This window comes from Arachis duranensis, chromosome 7 (assembly GCF_000817695.3).
Source record: "Arachis duranensis cultivar V14167 chromosome 7, aradu.V14167.gnm2.J7QH, whole genome shotgun sequence".
Classification (NCBI taxonomy): domain Eukaryota; kingdom Viridiplantae; phylum Streptophyta; class Magnoliopsida; order Fabales; family Fabaceae; genus Arachis; species Arachis duranensis.
In genome coordinates, this window is record NC_029778.3 from 6,706,505 (window position 1) to 6,727,413 (window position 20,909).

The 20,909-nt window shown below is 32.0% G+C and overlaps 2 protein-coding genes and 1 pseudogene across 3 annotated transcripts; all 3 read right to left on the bottom strand.

Moving 5' to 3' along the window:
• Positions 1-630: 630 nt before the first annotated feature.
• Positions 631-17,844, bottom strand: LOC107496748 (lysM domain receptor-like kinase 3). Its single transcript, XM_052252120.1, has 12 exons — positions 17,569-17,844; positions 17,132-17,488; positions 16,800-16,833; positions 16,424-16,554; positions 15,911-16,059; positions 15,657-15,746; positions 15,345-15,438; positions 15,089-15,240; positions 14,904-14,998; positions 14,657-14,783; positions 14,413-14,511; positions 631-1,571 (listed from the first exon to the last, which is right to left on the bottom strand). The coding sequence occupies exons 1-12, from the start codon at positions 17,831-17,833 to the stop codon at positions 1,407-1,409; spliced, it is 1,758 nt and encodes a 585-aa protein (XP_052108080.1). The 5' UTR covers positions 17,834-17,844; the 3' UTR covers positions 631-1,406.
• On the bottom strand, positions 3,910-5,768 carry LOC107496771 (chitin elicitor receptor kinase 1). 2 transcript variants are annotated; one of them, XM_016118096.3, is made up of 5 exons: positions 5,669-5,768; positions 5,307-5,516; positions 4,758-5,114; positions 4,118-4,151; positions 3,926-4,027 (listed from the first exon to the last, which is right to left on the bottom strand). In XM_016118096.3, exons 2-5 carry the CDS (start codon positions 5,425-5,427, stop codon positions 3,964-3,966), a joined length of 576 nt encoding a protein of 191 aa, XP_015973582.2. In that variant the 5' UTR covers positions 5,428-5,516; positions 5,669-5,768; the 3' UTR covers positions 3,926-3,963. The 2 variants fall into 2 exon arrangements, with proteins under 2 accessions (XP_020982948.2, XP_015973582.2); XM_021127289.2 differs by lacking the exon at positions 5,669-5,768 and having other exon boundaries at positions 3,910-4,027; positions 5,307-5,616.
• On the bottom strand, positions 10,241-13,478 carry LOC107496749 (chitin elicitor receptor kinase 1-like; annotated as a pseudogene).
• Positions 17,845-20,909: the final 3,065 nt, after the last annotated feature.

Sequence of the window (20,909 nt, forward strand, 5' to 3'; positions counted from 1 at the left end):
TTAAGTTCATTTATAATTTTATATTGCATTTTTTTGTGTTTCCATTCTCAAGTTAGTATTTGAAAAAGATGCCAACTTGCAAATTTTGTTGTTATATATTTTTTCTTGGTAATTTTTTAAATAATTATATTGAATCATATATAAATTACTGAATGAATGTCTTGTACAAAGAAACCTTTAAATTTAATATTAATTTACATATTATTAACTAGTTCCTAAATAATATAGCACTTTTAAATTTATACTATGTGGTGCGAGTCTTATTTTAGTTAATATAATAAAAGATAAGGGTTTGGGGTAAGGAAGAGGAGGTAGCAGTCAGACGCCGCCATCTTGGGCCAACTGCTCCAACAGACACTCAGTAGCCGAGGCTAACTGTGGCCAACCCCAGCATTCGCGGCCAACATTCAGCATCCTCGGCCGACCGCGATTATTGATGGTGATGAAAAATTGTGCGGTAAATAAAGGGTAAAAATATAGAAACCAAATCATTATATCAATTTTAAATCAGATCAATTCATATTTTATATCTCCAAACACAATAATTCATTTCTAATTCAATTCATTTCAAACCAAATCAAATCAACTTCAAAAATATTTTGTTCCTAAACACACCCTTAACGTTTAATTAATTGACTCGTTTTCTCCATAAAGAATTGAATATTCCAATATGCACAAAGTGTTTGTTAATAAACCACAAAGAACCATGGAAGCTATATCTTGAGAGCATTGATTGTTTATCAATGCCATAATAAGTTGATAGACATTTCAAATGCATCAATAGAGTGGTTCTTCCCAAACTAGTTTTTGTTTTGCCAAAAAAGAAGACTAAATCCTCGTTTTGGTCCCTGAGATTCATGCGATTACTCATTTTGGTCCCCGAAATTCAAAATTACCTATACTGGTCCTCCAGATTTAAGTTTAGGCACCAATATGGTCCCTCAACTCTTTCCGGTGATGATTAAGCAAATGGAGTGCTGATATGACACCCTTCCTGTCACGTTGGACGCTGTAACGATTAGTTGATGTGACAAGGATTGTATTTGTATCCAATTTAGTCCCCTTTTATTAAAACTTTGTTATTATAACTCAGATAAATAATAAGATAATTAGGGTTTCATGGATTAAATTGGATACAAATACAACCCTTGCCACATTAACTAGTCGTTACAGCGTCCAACGTGATAGGAAGGGTGTCATCTCAGCATTCCATTTGCCTAATCATCACCGAAAAGAGTTGAGGGACCATATTGGTGCCAAAACTTAAATCTGGAGGACCAGTATAGGTAATTTTAAATTTCAGGGACCAAAATGAGTAATCGCGTGAATTTGAGGGACCAAAATGGGGATTTAGTCCAAAAAGAACTACAATGTAACATTTGTATCCCCCTCGTGCATGGTTACTTCTATCTACCAGATACTAGATTCACAAGAGCTGGATTTTCATAGAAGGAAGCAATGTCCCAATTCTCAGTGCTTGAACCAAGTGTCATAAGAGCAACCACCACCGATCTCATCTTTGGACGCCGCTTCGGATCTGCCTCTGTACATGCATTGGCAAGTTGTGCCATCTGCAACCAGAACAAAAAAATATCGACCAAAGCTGTTGAAATCACAAGCATAAAAATGCTTAAAATGCTTTATACATTACTAGTGGATATTAACATGCCTATATCCTATTTATATTTGGTAGATTTATATATAGTAGATAGTACCTTGAAAACTGAACCAATTGAGTAATTATCTCCAAGCCTAGGATCCACCAGTTCTTTAAGACCTTCTTTAGGGTCTGGTTGATCAAAAACTTCATGAAACTGCCTCAAAAATAACCAGAAAAATTGGAAAAGAAGGAACATAAATATAATCTGAATTACTTATGTAAAGCCACTAGGCCCTCTAATGTTATCAGTTATCACACACACAAAAGAAGTAATGCATAGTAGGGTATCAAAATTCACCAAAGCTACAAGACCCTTGATTTCAGCACCACCATTGATCACAGCTTCTTTAGCAGAAATAAGCTCATAAAGGACAACCCCAAAAGCAAAGACATCTAATTTAGGAGAAACTCTGCCATATACATACCTGCAAATAAGAGAACAAAATGATTCAATTGTATAATTGCATTTGATCCCTTAAACTAAGTCCATGTTCTGATATGCAATGTGAATGTGTCAATTTAAAGAGATAAACATGATTCATCATACTCTGGTGGCATGTAACCAAATGTGCCTGCCATATTAGCAGTGGGAGCTGAGGAACTTCCAGTATCAATCAGCTTTGCTAGTCCGAAATCTGCAACCTGCAGATTAACTAATACACAGTATCTCACAGAATTATAGCACAAAGAAAAGAGTAACAAGCTCACATAAGTCATCAAAATGTTTCATACCTTTCCATGGAAGGATTTGTCTAATAATATGTTTGCCGACTTTATATCGCGATGGATATATACAGGCTTTGTATGTTCATGAATATATTCAAGTCCCCTGGCTGAATCTAGAGCTATTTGAATCCGGGTAGACCACTGCAAAGGTTCTCTATCTGTAAAAATTCTTTCATTAACTAAGTCCTTACAAAGTACAATCACATTAATGCATCAGCATAAACATGGATATTTGTCTTTTGTCATGTACTCATATCACCTGAATTTCGTAGATGTTCGCTTAAGTTTCCATTGTCAATGTATTCATAAACAAGGAAAAGGAAGTCCTTAACACAATATCCAATCAAATGGACCTACAGGATACCAATAAGTAGAAACAGCATAAGAAAAATAACAAGGTAATATTGAGAAAAAATAAAATGTTGGAAGCAGTCTACACAATATGGGAACTGCGTCTGAAATTCTGTTTGGGTAGATTGACAAACAACAAATACTGACAGAACTGGTGAAGTTCAAATTTGTCCCCCGAAAAGTTCAATGCTTATTTTATATGAACTTGCAAGGAGAGAAAAGAAAACATGCATTAATATTTGAAAGATTACCAGGTTTAAGTGCTGAACATGTGTCAAAACTTTCAGTTCTGCGAGAAATTCTTTTGATGCTTTCATGTCCATCTTCTTTATTGCAACTTTCTGTGTTATTGGAGAGAATTTCAGTGAAAGTATAAAAGATGGAAAGAGTAACCAGTGACAATCTATCCTAATCCTTACAGGTTTATAGCAAATACATCTACAAAAAATATGTGACTTTTCTGTCAAATCTTGTAATAAAATATAATAACATAGATTATAAACCTTGCCATTGAGCTCTGCATAATAGATTTCTCCAAAACCACCTTGACCAATTTTGTTAGCCAAATTGAAGTTATTTGTGGCATGGGCCAGTTCTTCATATGAAAACTCTGCTGATTTTTCTGCACTTATGTTTGCGAAGCTATTAGAGGCTTTATCTGAAAGAGGGATGATAAGTAAGAGTTACACGAGTGTTCATGTTCACCATTCTTCTCTTGCATGATATGCAACATAAATTATACCGAAGCCATCAAGAAACTGGAAAGGGAACTTTCTCTAAGCAAAAGAGTTGTCAAATCATTCTTTTAATATTTTTGTTTCAGATGTAAAAACTAAGTATTTGACTCTCATTTCATATGGTAGCATCATTAAAAAGCAACCAAGTCATTAAAAATCTTAACTACCTCCCCATATTCAAATTAAAGGGTTCTGAGGGGTTTCAAACTTCAAACAAGTTGTATGAAATATGTCCAAAATCCATACCTTCCCTAGCTCGAGCAGTTTTCCAACCGGAATATTCTGCTCGCACTTTTTTCTTCCATACCTTCAAACACTTCATATAAACACAAAATGCTGATAACATAATTACTGCTACAACTCCAACAGATATTCCAGCAACAACCCTACCTGGTAGACCTGTTATACAAGAGCAAAATATGAGCAGAAAGTACTATTACATTTGTCTTTTAGGATATCCTTACCCTGGATTTGCTAGTGATGTTAAATTCAATTGCAAACAATTATCAATAAGACTACTTTCTTCTGAGTGAGAATTGACAAACCTCCAGAGCTGAAAAGGAAAATGAATGTATTCATAAATGTTAGCAGGTTATTAGAGAATAGCAGGAAACAATAAGGTTTAAACTTTAAAGAACAATACCTTTGGTGAAGAGGCGGATAGTTACCGTTTTCATCTGGAAAGCGAAATGAAAAGAAAATGTGAGGAATTTATCTCAAGTTTACAGTTCCTGATAAACTAATTTGAAATATACATTCATAAGCATGATGCTAATTTATTAGTTATACTCCTGAATGCATTTCTTACCAATGTAAAGATGCCTGTCAAGCAAGGCGAAAATTGATAGACTGTTGGACTGTTTATCATAGCTTTGGAATGACCTTGGTAAGATATATAAAGATTGCCAAATGCAAAATCACCTTGTTTCCGACTGATTAAGATTATACACTTTCAAAGTCCTACTAAATGTCTCGTAACAAACCATTAATCTATGGTCCCATGCCTATCATGGATTCATGGTGGCTTAAAGGGAAGCTATTTTTTCTTTTTTAAGTCTATGGAGGGCCTCTGCAAACTAAGCAATTTAAGGTTCAAGTTCAACTGCAAAAAGCCAAACTTCTTAGGAATTAACACAGATATTAGGGACTACTCTACTTTCAGTTCTATCTATAAATGCACCATATACAAAAGACTACTGTCGCAAATCATAACATGTACATAATCCTCATGAATATACATACATAAGAAGACCTAAGCATGGCATTGAAATCAGAAAGCGAACCTCTGCCGGGAATATAAACCAGACCACTCCCTTTGCTGAAATTTACACCGGGGTTGTATTTCATCAACAACTCAGGATCAAGCTTTGTCTGGGTTGCAATTGACTGCAAAGAATCCTCAGTCCTAAGAGGGTATGTGATGAACAGTCCATAATCTTTGCTAACATTACTGTCTCCACAAGAACAGTTAACGGTCACATTAACCGTTCCTCCAGCAAGAATAGCACCTTTTGGATAATTGTTAGTGTTCTGAAGCCACTCTGTAGTTACTAAGTTGGAAAAGCTCCCACTGGCAATGGCTGAGTAGTTGTCACCTAGAGGAACTGAGTACTGGAATGTGTGGCCCAGAAACTCTCCATCTATATTGCAAATGTTAGAATTGTCTATGTTAGAACTTCCAAAGTTAGGGTTTTATTAATAAAATTATAAAATCTTTGAATCAGTGGAAGCTCAAACACAAAATTCAAATAATATAGCAGACATTCAAAGATGGCAGATATATGCTGAAAAATCAAATTTTTAATTTGTAAGAAGAGTGTGTGATAGCTCACCATTGATGCAATCACAAGGAATTGGAACGTTTATTCTGGTTTGTGATGGATATGAGTATGAGTATATGCCTTCGTTGTATCTAACAATATCTTCAACTTTGTAAAGAAATTTGGATTGCATGATGTATGAAATATATAGCAGGCTGGAATGATTGTTCCAAAGATAGTAAGAAGCTAAAGCCGAGTCACAGCTCTTGCTACACTTTGATTCTGCACTCAAAGGTAAAGTAATCAGCAACAACAACAACAATGAAAGCATGAAATTGTGTTCCATTGTTAGTGGAACCAAGCTTGTGCAAAGTATGCACATCACACATGCAAAGAGAAATAATAGTAATAATTTAAAACAAAAGGATTTGTACTCTACGATGTTGGGTCAACGCTGCCCTTGTTGATCTGGTCAAACCCCATCAACATCTATCATTGCTGTTACTGCGAAATCCTCATTTTATTTCAAAACTTCTTTATGGGAGTTGAAATTGAATATAAACTATTATTATTATTATTACAGCAAAGACTGTTAAATACAGTACAAAATTCTAAACTCGGATTAACATACAAATGGTTAAGATGCGAGTAACTGGTTGTAAAGGGTCATTTAGTAATCATTACACATCCAAATATTTTTAGCAACCAAGTTTAATCAAGTTGGCTAAAATTCAACAAAAATTGTTTTTATCATAAGTAGCGTGTACTACACATACTTCATTAACGCAAACAAATCTGGCTTCACTTTGCGTTTGCTTTTTTTTTTTTTTTTTTTTTTTCTCTTTTTTTTTCATGATATTGCAGTCATTTTTTCTTTTTTTTTTCTGTTTGATATTTTATTTTATTTTTTATTTTATTTCTCTCAAGAGAGCAAATCAAGAAGAATTTTGAGAAAACGAAATAAAGAAGAAAAGATGACCAAAAAAATGAAAAAGAAGACAACGAAGTAGAAGTTCAGCAAATTCAAGCGAAACAAAACCAAATAAATCTCAATTAAATTAAGATATGAACCAAAATTATTTGAAGAATAAAAAATTTGGTCAATTCTTAGCAATAACATCAAATGAATCTCAGTTAGTTCGGATTTAAACAAATAGTCAAAAAGACTCGATCATCAACCAAAAGTCAAAAACACATCGAATGTATATAGTTGACAAATATCATATAACTAACTAAACAAGCACATATGAACAAGTTCAGTAAATTCAAAAGAAATAAAACCAAATGAGCCTAAATTAAATTAAGACATGAACCAAAATTTCTTAAGCAATAAAAAATTTGGTCAATACTTAACAGTAGTATCAAGTAAACCTTAATTAATTCACAAATGAATCGAAGTTAGTTTAAATTTGAACAAGCAATAAAAAAGGCTCAATTATCAACAAAAACACATCGAATGCATACAACTAACAAATATCAGAGTTATAACTAACTAAACAAGCACACATGAACAAGTTCAACTAAATTCTAGCGAAACGAAAACATACAAATGAATCTCAATTAAATTAAGAAATGAACCAAAATTTCTTAAGAAATAAAAAATTTGGTCAATACTTAACAATAACATCAAGTGAACTTCGGTTAATTCACAAATGAAGCAAAATTAGTTCAGATTTAAAAAAGTAGTAAAAAAAAGACTCAATTATTATTAACAAAAACACATCGAGAAAAAAAAGAATGATAAAAAGAAATTCAAATACAAAAAGAAGGAGAGGGAGGAGAAGGATGAGGTGGTGGTGGTGTTGGTAACAACGATAACGAAAAAGAAAAATAAAGAAAAAGGAAAATAAAAAGAAGAGCCTGCATGCGTAAATTTAAAAGAAGAAGAAGAAGCATGAAAAAGCAATAGCAACGACAGTGAAATGTGCGCACATAAATACTTGGTTGAACTTAGTTAGGGTTATAACTTGAATGTAGAGCTTTATTCTTTAGTACTGTAGTTGTAATAATATAAAAGGAAGTAAAAAAGGCCAACTTTTTTTGCCAATATTAATTAATTTTTTTAAAATTATTTTATTTATCTTAAATTATAAACATTAAATTTTCCAATCCTCCAATCAATGAGAATTTGAAAAATAAAAAAAATCGACTAATTTTAACTAACTAAGTTTATTCGTTATACTTTCTTCTAATATAATTAACAAACATGCTACCCCTAGAGTATAGAGGCCATAATATAAAGTTTATCGTTTTTAAAGTTGCGTTTGTTTATATGTATAGAATACTAAACAGAAAGACAAAAACATAAAATTATGTGTAAGATATTTTTTCTCTACCTATAAATAAGTTCTGAAGCTTCAATGCATCAATCAAACACAAAACAAGAGAGAAGCAATGAAGCATTTCTTCAATGTTTTGTGTGTAATTTGTTTTGTATGTTAGTTTTCTTAAAAGATAATGAGTATAATAGTATAGTGTGCGTGATAAAATTATGAGTGATATGAATGATACATATTACAATTTAATTATATTTTTTAATACTCATTAGATAGTAGATACTACAGAGTGTAGTATAAGAATGTCTCACTGTTGTACATTATATTGTAATTATCTTTAAATATAGAATATTATTTTGGAGTGTTGGTGGTAGTTTTTTTCGTTCATCAAAAAAAAAATTTACATTAAAATATTAGTGTTACTTTCTCTTTTTCTTAACATATTTTATTGATATATTAATTCTGTCACTCTTCACATAAATTATTTAGCTCACTTTCGTTCCAACTTTATCTTATTTCTAACAATTTTGACATCAATTGTACGGTGTTCATGAAAGCCATGCAAAAGAAAACCGTCACTTTATAAGTGTCCTAACTCCTATCCCAATTACTACTTATATATTCTTTTCTTTTCTTTTTATTTATTTATTTATTAGTTTCTTACTTTGGAGCAACAAAATATTTATCAATTAGTAATCATATTTTTCTTTTATAAATGGTCAAATTCATCTCTAAAAGATTATTTATTTTTTAAATTAGTCTACAAAATTTTTTTTAAATCAAATTCGTCTTTTAAAGATTTAAAGTTAATTATTTTATTATTCCGCTACTTCTGTTGCTAACAACGTCAAAATTTGTTAATACAACAAACATCTAATAGTCCTAATTGGTGGTTAGTATTATAAGTTTATAAAATTAGCTCAAATCAACCTCAAATTGAGGGACTCTAATACCTCAAGTTATCCACTTAATTAGATTTTAATTTGATATAATCTCATAAACTTGTCATGCTAAAAGTTAATTAAGATTTCTATGTGCATTATAGTATCACTTAACACTAGAATGAGACCCGCATCAGCGTGGAATGGGATAGTAAATTAATGATAGTATATAATAAATATTAAAAATTATTATATTTAATATAATTAAATTAAATATGTATAAACTAAAGTTAAATTTAAAAGGTGTTTTATTTAAAATAATTTATAGTACAAAAGATTTGGATGTTGGAGTTGTACAAAATGATATTTATATCTGGTGGTTTGATTTTTGCATTTGTTTTAGTTGATGGACGTAGTATTTTTATGTGGCGTTCGTCCTCTTTTTTTTATTGGTTGTTGTTAGAGTTGTTGCTTTCTTTTTTTATTAGTCCTAGGTTTTTGGAAAGACATGTTCTTTATAAATTGTTGAGTTATATGCACTTTCTATGTTGTTTGTTCCATCTTTGCATGTATGTTCTTCTTCGGAAGATGTATCTTGAATTTGTATGATTTTCTTTCTCCTTAATCTCTTTATGGGTATTTGATCTTCGTCTGATGATATTAGTGTTGGCGAAGTTGGTTCCTATAATCAATAAATAATTTAAATTAGAAATAAAAATGATGTCTTGAATAAATTAATTTTTTTTATTATTACCTGTTTTATTTGTTATAATGGGTGTTGAGATTCAGTATTTTTGGTTGGAACAAAGGTTTTGGTAACAGTGTATTGTTAACAACATTTTTTGAGATTAAAATCATTTACTTTGACTTCAAATATAAGTATAAGGTTGCACAAATTTTTCAATTGGGGTGGTGCTTCAATGTCATTATTTTTCTGAAGTGTCATTAGATTTGAAGCGGCTGTGCCTAACAATTTTTTTTCTTCGCCATCAAATAATACAAAAAGTGTTGTAGCACTTTGATCTGAAATAACAAATAAGTATTGGGTTAGTAACTAATAATTTGATAGATGGGATTATGAAAAGTATATAGAGTTACCTTATGTGCCACAAATGTAGTTGTCTCCTTTTTATCTAATATAATCATTTCTAAGCAAAGAGGTTCCTCTTCATTTGTGGTTGTTAATGTTTTCCATAAACGAACCATGCAAACTTTGATAAACCAATTGTGTTTGTTTGATAATATTGTCCAAAGAATGATGTTCCATTGAAATTTTGTGTAATTTCAAAATAAATTTTTTGTGCTAAATTTGATGTTATTTGAAGGAATAAGAGACTTATATAAGTAGGACAAATAGTATGAAATTTGAATATTTATAACGTAAAATTTATTATGATTAATAATATTATTATGACATTTGTAATATAGATGTTTATTACATTTAATGAGTTATTTATAGAAATTAATTATTGGGAATTATAAACTTATTGTATTGTTTATAACGGTAAGATATAATAAATATAGGGATTTTTTGTATATTTCTTTTTTTTTGCTGATTTGGAAATAATAGGTGATTTGACAAAAATTGAGTGATTAAATCTAAAATTTTGCCAAGTAAACGACGTTGCTGACACGGCATTAATAGGAGGAGAAACATGTCTTAAAAGTAATGTAGGTAAATATATGCATCTACTTTTATATATTAAAAATAGATAGATAGATAGATGCTATATTAATAAATTTTGGCGCCATCAACAAAGAAAACGACAAAACACTAACACGATTAATTTAAAACTTTTGAAAAAAGAATTTGATTAAAAAAAATTTTAAAAACTATTTTGAAAAACGAATGATAGGCGAATTTGACCTTCTACCCATTCTTTTTACTTTGGAGACCATCAAAATTATTTTCCTGATTAACCATTACATTGATTGTTCAACAGAACATGGATAAATAAATGACACAATAATTGATAGATATGTGACAGATGCAACAATTTGAGTGAATCTTCCCAAATTAGAATCTCTTTTGCAACAGAAAGAATCACAAATTCACAAATCACAAGAGCTGGATTTTCATAGAAGGAAATCCCAATTCTCAATAGCTGAACCTGAACTTAGTGTCCCAAGAGCAAGCACAACAGATCTCATCTTCGGACGCTGCTGCGGATCTGTCTCGGTACATGCCTTGGCAAGTTGTGCCATCTGGAACCACAACAACAGTCATAGCTGTTGAAATCAGAAACACCAAAAAAGCTTAAATTCTATAATCATTACTAGTACCTTAAAAACTGAATCAACTGAGTAATTATCTCCAAGCCTAGGATCCACCAGATTTTTAAGACCTTCTTTTGGATCTGGCTGCTCAAAAACTTCATCAAACTGCAACACAAGTAATCAAAGAAATTAGAAAACAAGGAAACTATTTCCTAGTTTGAATTGGTTATGCAAAATCACTAGGCTACCATTGGTAAATAATGAACAAAAGGGTGAGAAAAGAAATCACCAATGCCACAAGGCCTTTAATTTCATCACCATCCTTCATCACAGCTTTTTTAGCAGAAATAAGCTCATAAAGAACAACTCCAAAAGCATAGACATCTACTTTAGGAGAAACTTTGCCATATACGTACCTGCGAAAAAGAGAATGTTATTACTGGATTTAATCCCTCAAACCAAGTTCAGTGTGAATTTAGAGAGATCAAAATATGATTCATCCTACTCTGATGGCATGTAACCAAATGTGCCTGCCATTTTATGAGTGGGAACTGATGAACTTCCTGCATCAATCAACTTTGCTAGTCCAAAATCTGCCACCTGGAAACAAAGTAATACAGGATAGATCTTGCAGAATTCTCCGGAGAAGAAAAGAGTAACAATTAAGCTAGGATAAGGCTAGCAAAAAAGTTTATTAACTCTGACCTTTCCATGGAAGCATTCGTCTATTAAAATACTCGCTGATTTTATGTCGCGATGTATATATAGAGGCCTTGTATGTTCATGAATATATTCAAGTCCTCTGGCTGAATCCAGGGCTATTTGAATCCGGTTAGACCATGACAAAGGTTTTCTATCTGAAGACAATTTGATTCTATCATTAACTAATTAAGTTCTCATAAATTTCTATCTGAACATGTACTTATATCACCTGAATCTTGTAGATGTTGGCTCAAGTTTCCATTGTCAATGTATTCATACACAAGGAAAAGAGAACCCTTGACACAATATCCAATCAACCGTACCTACATAAGAAAATAAGAAGATAACATGAGCAAAGGTTGAAACAAACTATGAAGTATGGCAACTGTGCCTCAAATATGTTGTTTATTTTATTCAAACTTAGGAAGAAAAGGAATCAAGTGAGAAGGATTACCAGGTTTAAGTGATAAACATGAGTCAACACTTTCAGTTCTGCAAGAAACTCTTTTGATGCTTTCTTGTCCATCTTTTTTATTGCAGCTTTCTGTTATCAGTGGAAAACAATTGCAAAGTTATCCAAACAGAATTATTGAAGTAAACTCTATAAACACAGATCACGAACCTCGCCATTCAGCTCTGCATAATATACTGTGGCAAAACCACCTTGGCCAATTTTCTTTGCCAAACTGAAGTTATCTGTGGCATTGGCTAGTTCTGTATATGAGAACTCTGCTGCTTTCTCTACACTGTAACCTATGATGTTAATAGGCTTCAATCATATTTTCAGTAAGACAAGCAAACAATACTGATGCAGCATGAAATTGAATGGAACAAATACTTAAGCAAAAGAGTAAACTAATGACAGAATCAAACTCTTTTCTTCTTCCAGATACCTTCCATAACTCGAGTGGTTTTCCGACTTGTATGTTTTATTGGCAATTTTTTCTTCCTCCTGCAATATCTAACATAAACACAACATGCTAATAACAGAACTGATCCTACAATTCCTGCAGATATTCCGGCAATGAGCGCGCCTTGCAGACCTGCTGTCAAGATTGAAGAACAATATATCTCTTGTATTGTTATCAAGCTCAAGTGTAATGAATTCTCAAAATAGTACTACTTTCTGCTCACAGAAAAGGTCATACCTCTAGTTCTGAAAAATGAAACAAAAACACACTCATCAAGATTAGCTTTAGAAGGTAACTAGAGATTGAAAAACTGTTATTCATCTTCATATTCAAATAGCACAGACAGAGTTGGATTAAATAAAAGTAAAATGAAATACCTTAGGTGGAAAGGCACATAGTTACCATTAACATCTGGAAAAAATGAAAGGTAAAAAATAATTATATATGAGATATTAATTTGAAGACTAATTAGGGAAAAATCAACACTAATTATGCACCTTAGTACCTAGTACCCTTTAAGCCATAATCAAACCAATCATATAACATGCACAAAAACATCATGAATAAGAACTGATACCTTTCCCAGGAACATAGACCAAGCCACTCCCTTGGCTGAAATCGACACCAGGATTGAATCTCAGCAGCAACAAAGGATCAAGTTTTGTCTGGTTTGCAATTGACTCCAAAGAATCCTCAGGCCTAAGAGGGTATGTGATGAACAAACCATAATCCTTGCTGACTTTTCTGTCCCCACAAGAACAGTTAACTGTGACATTAAATATTCCGTTATCAGGAATTTCACTCGGTGAGTAGCTGTTGAAGGATCTCAACCACTCAGCAGTGGACAAGTTGGAAAATCTCCACTCAGCAATGGATTCATAGGTGTCATGATTGGAAACCGGATATTGGAATGTGTAGCCAAGAAACTCACCATTGATGCATTCACAAGGGAATGGAACATTCACCCTTGTGTAAGCCATGATTTCTATGGTTGTGACATTTTCGTTGTAGTTAGCAATATCTTGTGGCCCTGTAACAAACCGTGATTTAAGAAGTGTTGCAATATATTATATATGTGAGGTTAGAACCTGGCCAAATATAGTAGGAAGCTAAAGCTAAGCCACAACTATTTCTACACATTGATTCTGCATTGAATGGTATACTGTATACAAGCCACCAACAACAACAAGAAGAGTGATAATAATAATCTGAATCTGGGTTCCATATTCAAACCAAACATATTAGCATGATTTTAGTACCTAGTGTGCTTGTTTGTTTAACTTTCTAATCTTGTTACCTATTAATAATCTCTAAACTTTTAGAAGTTGACTTGATACACTTTCAATCTTACATATGATTGACGTTGATCCATGTAATTGGCTTCAATTAATTAATTAATTACTCAAAAATTTTATACTTTTACAAAAAAAATTTTGTTGCCTTGTGCTTAACTGCTTATATGCATGGTAGTATTAATTAATTGAAACGTGTAGAGACCGCGTAAACTCCATCATTATACCGTTTAATCAAATTTTATATCCCCAGAGAGAAATTTTATAACTTTCATTTTTTAACTTGTCATGGATGTATATCCATATTGTATTTTTAAAAAGCTGTTGATGTTTAATTTAGTAGTTTTCTCCATAAAGAATTGAATGTTCCAATGTGCACAAAGTGTTTGTTAATAAACCACAAAGAACCATGGCAGCTATATCTTGTGAACATTGCATGTTCATCAATGTCATAATATATTATTACTTCTATCTACCAGACATTAGATTCACAAGAGCTGGATTTTCATAGAATGAAGCAATGTCCCAATTCTCAGTGCCTGAACCAAGTGTCATAAGAGCAACCACCACCGATCTCATCTTCGGACGCAGCTTCGGATCCAACCAAAAAAAAAAAAAAAATCAACCAAAGCTGTTGAAATCACAAGCATAAAAATGCTTATATTGCTTTATACATGACTAGTGTACTAGTGGATATTAGAATGCCTATAATCCACCATTTTTTTAAATTCAATCTGTGTAAAAATAATAAATATTGAATTAGCTAATTAAGATGATAAGTATTTTACTCTTAGTAACATGTCTTGGGTTGAAGTCTTAGGAATAGCAAAATGCTTTTTACAAATATATCAGAAGGATATTTTAGGGGAAAAAAATGGACACCAACTTGTAGATAATACCTTGAAAACTGAATCAATTGAGTAATTTTCTCCAAGCCTAGGATCCACCAGTTCTTTAAGACCTTCTTTAGGGTCTGGTTGATCAAAAACTTCATGAAACTACCACAAAAATCACCAGAAAAATTAGAAAAGAAGGAACATAAATATAATCTGAATTACTTATGTAATAGCCACTAGGCCCTCTAATGTTATCAGTTATCACACACACAAAAGAAGTAATGCATAGTAGGGTATCAAAATTCACCAAAGCTACAAGGCCCTTGATTTCAGCACCACCATTGATCACAGCTTCTTTAGCAGAAATAAGCTCATAAAGGACAACCCCAAAAGCAAAGACATCTAATTTAGGAGAAACTCTGCCATATACATACCTGCAAATAAGAGAATAAAATGGTTCAATGATATAATTGAATTTGATCCCTTAAACTAAGTCCATGTTCTGTTTTGCAATGTGAATGTGTCAATTTAAAGACAAGCGTGATTTATCATACTCTGGTGGCATGTAACCAAATGTGCCTGCCATATTAGCAGTGGGAGCTGATGAACTTCCAGTATCAATCAGCTTTGCTAGTCCGAAATCCGCAACCTACAGATTAACTAATACACAGTATCTCACAGAATTATAGCACAAAGGATAGAGTAACAAGATCACATAAGTCATCAAAATGTTTCATACCTTTCCATGGAAGGATTTATCTAATAATATATTGGAAGACTTTATATCGCGATGGATATATACAGGCTTTGTATGTTCATGAATATATTCAAGTCCTCTGGCTGAATCCAGAGCTATTTGAATCCGGGTAGACCATGGCAAAGGTTCTCTATCTGGAAAAATTGTCATTAACTAAGTCCTTACAAAATACAATCACATATTCACATCAATGCATCAGCATTGAACATGGATATTTGTCTTTTTTCAATCATATCACCTGAATTTCGTAGATGTTCGCTTAAGTTTCCATTGTCGATATATTCATACACAAGGAAAAGGAAGTCCTTAACACAATATCCAATCAAATGGACCTACATGGAGCAGGGTAATATTGAGAAAAAAGAAAAAAAATATATGAAAGCAGTCTACACAATAGGGAAACTGTGTCTGAAATTCTGTTTGGCTAGAACAACAAATACTGGCATAACTGATTAACTTCAAATTTGTCCCTCGAGAAGTCGATGCGTATTTACTTTATATGAACATGAAATGAGAAAAAAGAAACATGCATTAAAATTTGAAAGATTACCAGGTTTAAGTGCTGAACATGTGTCAACACTTTCAGTTCTGCAAGAAATTCTTTTGATGCTTTCATGTCCATCTTCTTTATTGCAGCTTTCTGTGTTATTGGAGAGAATTTCAGTGAAAGTAGAAAAGAAGGAAAGAAAAACAACTTCAAATCTATCCTAATCCTTACAGGTTTATAGCATATACAACTACAAAAAATATGTAACTTTTCTGACAAATCATGTAATCGAATCTAACAACATAGAGATTACAAACCTTGTCATTCAGCTCCGCATAATAGATTTCTCCAAACCCACCTTGACCAATTTTGTTATCCAAACTGAAGTTATTTGTGGCATGGGCCAGTTCTTCATATGAAAACTCTGCTGATTTTTCTATACTTGTGTTTACAAAGCTATCAGAGGCTTTATCTGAAAGAGGGATGATAAGTAAGAGTCACTCGACTGTTCATGTTCATCATTCTTGCATGATACACAACATAAATTATACTGAAGCCATCAAGAAACTGGAAAGGAAACTATCTCTAAGAAAAAGAGTTGTCAAACCATTCTTTTAGCATTTGTTTTTTCAGATGTACAAACTAAGTATTTGACTCTCATTTTATATGGTAGCATCACATTTTTGGAATGTCAAACCAACCAAATCATTAAAAATTTTAACTTCTTCCCCGTGTTCAAATTAAAGGGCTATTTGAGGGAGTTTCAACTTTGAACATGTATGAAATATGTGCAAAATCCATACCTTCCCTAGCTCGAGCAGTGTTCCGACCGAAATATTCTGTTCTCAGTTTCTTCTTCTTCCTTCCGCAACATTTAATACAAACACAAAATGCTAATAACAGAACTACTGCTACAATTCCAACAGATATTCCAGCAACAACCCTATCTGGTAGACCTGTTCTACAAGAACAAAATATGAGCAGAAAGTAGTACTACTACATTTGTCTTTTAGGATATCCTTACCCTGGATCCGGTATTGATATCAAATTCTAGTGTAAACAATTATCAATAAGACTACTTTCTTCTGATTGAGAATGGACAAACCTCCAGAGCTGAAAATGAAAATGACAATACATTCATAAAGATTAGCAGGTTATTAGAGAATTGCATGAACACAATAAGGTTTGAACTTTAAAGAACAATACCTTGGGCGAAGAGGCGCATAGTTGCCGTTTTCATCTGGAAAGTGAAATGAAAAGAAAATATGAGGAATTTGTCTTGAGGTTTACAGTTCCTGATAAACTAATTTGAAATATACATTCATAACCATGATGCTAATAAATTATTATACTCTTGAATGCATTTAAGTTCAACTGCAAAAAGCCAAACTGCTTAGGAATTAGCATAGATATGAGGGACTACTCTACTTTCAGTTCTATCTATAAATGCACCATATGTCACAAATCTTAACATATACATAATCCTCATGAATTTATATAAGAAGACCTAAACATGGCATCGAAATCAGAAATCGAACCTCTGCCAGGAATATAAACCAGACCACTCCCTTTGCTGAAATTTACACCGGGGTTGTATTTCATCAACAACTCAGGATCAAGCTTTGTCTGGTTTGCAATTGACTGCAAAGAATCCTCAGGCCTAAGAGGGTATGTGATGAACAATCCATAATCTTTGCTAATATTACTGTCTCCACAAGAACAGTTAACTGTCACATTAACCTTTCCACCGGCCGGAATAGCAGCTTGTGAATAGCTGTTAATGTTCTGCAGCCACTCTGCTGTGACCAAGTTGGAAAAAGTCCCATTGGCAATGGTTAAGTAGTCGTCGCCTCGAGTAACTGAGTACTGGAATGTGTGGCCCAGAAACTCTCCATCTATAATGCAAATGTTAGAATTGTGTGTTAGAATCAAAGTTTTAACTTAAAATAAGAGTGTGTGAATTGTGATAGCTCACCATTGATGCAATCACAAGGGATTGGAACATTAACTCTGGTATGTGATGGATATGAGGTGTGTTTGTTGTATCTAACAATATCTTCAACTTTATGAAGAAGATTGGATTGCATGATGTGTGAAATATATAGCAGGCTGGAATCATTGTTCCAAAGATAGTAAGAAGCTAAAGCTAAGTCACAGCTCTTGCTACACTTTGATTCTGCACTCAAAGGTAAAGTAATCAGCAACAAGAACAACAATGGAAACATGAAACTATGTTCCATTGTTAGTGGAATCAAGCTTGTGCAAAGCATGCACATGACACATGCAAAGATAAATAATAATAGTGATAATAATTTAAAAAAGTAACAACCTGGAATTGGTAAAAGTGACAAGGATTTGAATTTAGCTTTCTTACTAAAATTTTGAGTATATATCCAAATTAGTCCTTAGCGAATTTCAGGTTTAGACACTTTGATTCCTAATAAAATTTTTAATACGTATATTAGATAAATAAATCTCTAACAAATTTTATTATAAGACAAATTAATCTTTTTTACGAAGAGATCAATCCGTATTGAAAACTCTAAAATAATAAAAAAATTTGGAGAACAAAATGTACTATTTAAAATTTATTGTTTACTCTAATTCTTAATAAACTTACAAGTTGGGCTGCTAAATTACTTCATGGACTCTACGATGTTGGATCTGGTCAAACCCCGCCAACTTCTTTATAGTTGAATATAAACTCTTTTTATTATTAGTTATTATTACAGCCAAAGACTGTTAAATACAATACAAAATTCTAAACTTGGATGAACATACAAACGGCTAAGATGTGATTTCATCTACAAATATAAAATTACGGGATGGCATGTAAGAAGATTATTAATAACATATTTATTGGGTACACCAATCATTCCCGGTTAAAAATATTGGTGTTGAAATGGTGTCTACTGTATGCATAGCAAAATTGTAATAATATAATAATGTATAGACTATAGAGTGTAGAGACTATACTATAAAGTCCATTATTCTTAGATGCAAACTCAATTTATCCAGTTTGTCATTGTAAGACTGAGTATTATATTTCTAACTAAGGGTTAATAGTCAAAATACTTATTAAAGATCAAGTGTGTATTAATTTATTTCTCAAAAGTCAAAATTGAATATCTCAAATTAGATTCTGAAAAATACAATTGGGATGCTAATTTAACTTATTATTATATTTGTTAAGAATTAATTTCAGACATTTGATCTTTTGAAATTACATTGACTATCATATTATTTTCATGGACTATTTTTACTATTAATCTTTTCGGAGAATCCCTTTATGGAGACCAAGGAATCTTTCATCTTCCTTTTCTTACGGACTCAGGAATTTTCATCTATGAACAGAGCATTAAGCACAACTGCATACTCTTTTTTTTTTTAATATTATTGTTAAGGGTTATGCTCGTAACTAATGATTTTTTTTGAACAACATGATTAACGAGTCATATTATTTTCAAGTAAAACACACTACATTCCTAAATTGCTCACTTAAATCTTAATATTAGAATAATCATTTGCATATCTAGTGAATTAAATATTCGATATATCCATTATTCACATTATTTAATATTTTCATTGTTATACTTTTTTTATTGTTAAAGTAGGTGTTATTAGGCCCAATTTTCGTCCAAAGATAAGAAATACTTTTCCTTTCTACTTATTATTCTAATTTTATTTAATAAATATTCTCTTTTCTAATAGATTAATACAACTGGCTCTTATTATGTCAAATTTACTGTGGATAGAAGACGCACTTGAGGAAGTGTGCAACTTGGCCTAATTGGACATCATGGTCCCTCTTATTAATTGATAAATATCCACATTTTCTTCAAAAGAGGAATCATGTATGAATGAATACGTTTAACTTTCCTAAATATTTAATTATTTATATATTAATTTACGTATTTTTTCAATTAAATAATCTACTATCAAAATAATCAAATTTAAAAATAATAGAATAATCAAGTATAAATAGATGATTAATCAAATTTATTATAATAAAAAATTCTGATATAGCAATATATATTTCTGTATGCAGTGATGGGTGATTGGTAGCTCATCTTTTGGTATACACTTGTTTTGATAGCAATAATATTATTGAAATATTATTGTATTCTTATATATTTTATGTTAGTGTCATGGCCCGAACCAAGCCATGACTGGCGCTCAAGGGACAAGTCCCTCAGCAAGCCAAACGACCAAATTTTCAGAAAAACGGACAGAATCTCCTCTATTTCTAGGACCTTACCCACATACGTATTAACTCCCTATATCAACAATAAACATAGTTGATAGCTAGAGTATATAGTTAAAACCATAAGTCTTACATCACCAAATCATAATTACTACCTAAACAGTTCAAGATTCAAAATAACATAACCCACACGAGGATCCTGCCTGTGACATATGGAGCATTGACATAATCTAAATTTTTTGAGCAAATGTTCCATTACATAATTACTTAGCCCTTGGAAAGAAGAAGGGCTCACCAAAATGACTAAGATCTACTGAGGGGCAGGTGGAATGGAACCGGGAATGACTCCTGTATCTGAAAAACATGGGAATATAATAGGGTGAGTTTTACAACTCAGTGAGCAAACATTACATCTATAACCCACACGAGACAATACAGACTTTACCTTGAAAATTATATTTCCTTTCAGAAATGAGAAATTTATATTAATTAATTATGCAAACAAAAAGATAGGTAGTTAAGCGGATGAAATGAAATGGGAGTTCTCATTCCAGAAGTCAAATCAAATCAAATATTACACACTTAGGGCGGCTCCACCTCTAAGGGTAGCCCTTTCCTCTAGTGTGCCCGTACGGTATAACAGATCCAACATGTGGCCTACACGTTAGGCTAGCAACGCCCCTGCTAGCTGAGGTCTGAGTTAGATGCATCTAAGTTAACGTCATAACCGCCGTTAACTACGGTTTTCTAGTCAGAGTCTCCCAAACCAATCCAAACCAAATCATTTATAACAAATCTCTAATAATTATAACATATTACTAATTCTTTCATATTAAATCAAAAATATATATATAAGAATGCATACTAAAATTTAATTAAAATTTAATAAAGTCAAATAAAAAAAACATGTATGCTTTACAAAATATATAAATATCGTCTCGTGTGTATTTTTATAAAATTGTAAGTTTCACAAATCAATATTTATTTTCAAAAATTCAGAAATCACAATAATAAAATATTTTCAAACTCCAAAATTAATGATTCAACAAAAATATTGATAATAATATATTTAAAAAACAATTATAGATATAATATCCACTCACAACTTGATT

Coding starts and splice junctions, on each gene's coding strand:
- LOC107496771 (XM_021127289.2), bottom strand. CDS start 5,616: ATGTGCATACTTTGCACAAGCTTGGTTCCACTAACAATGGAACACAAT. Junction 5,115..5,306: donor TCCTTGTGATTGCATCAATG/GTGAGCTATCAC, acceptor TTTGCAATATAG/ATGGAGAGTTTCTGGGCCAC. Junction 4,152..4,757: donor GGTTTATATTCCCGGCAGAG/GTTCGCTTTCTG, acceptor TTCGCTTTCCAG/ATGAAAACGGTAACTATCCG.
- LOC107496748 (XM_052252120.1), bottom strand. CDS start 17,833: ATGGAACATAGTTTCATGTTTCCATTGTTGTTCTTGTTGCTGATTACT. Junction 15,747..15,910: donor ATGCGGAGCTGAATGACAAG/GTTTGTAATCTC, acceptor CCAATAACACAG/AAAGCTGCAATAAAGAAGAT. Junction 15,439..15,656: donor ATGTTCAGCACTTAAACCTG/GTAATCTTTCAA, acceptor TGCTCCATGTAG/GTCCATTTGATTGGATATTG.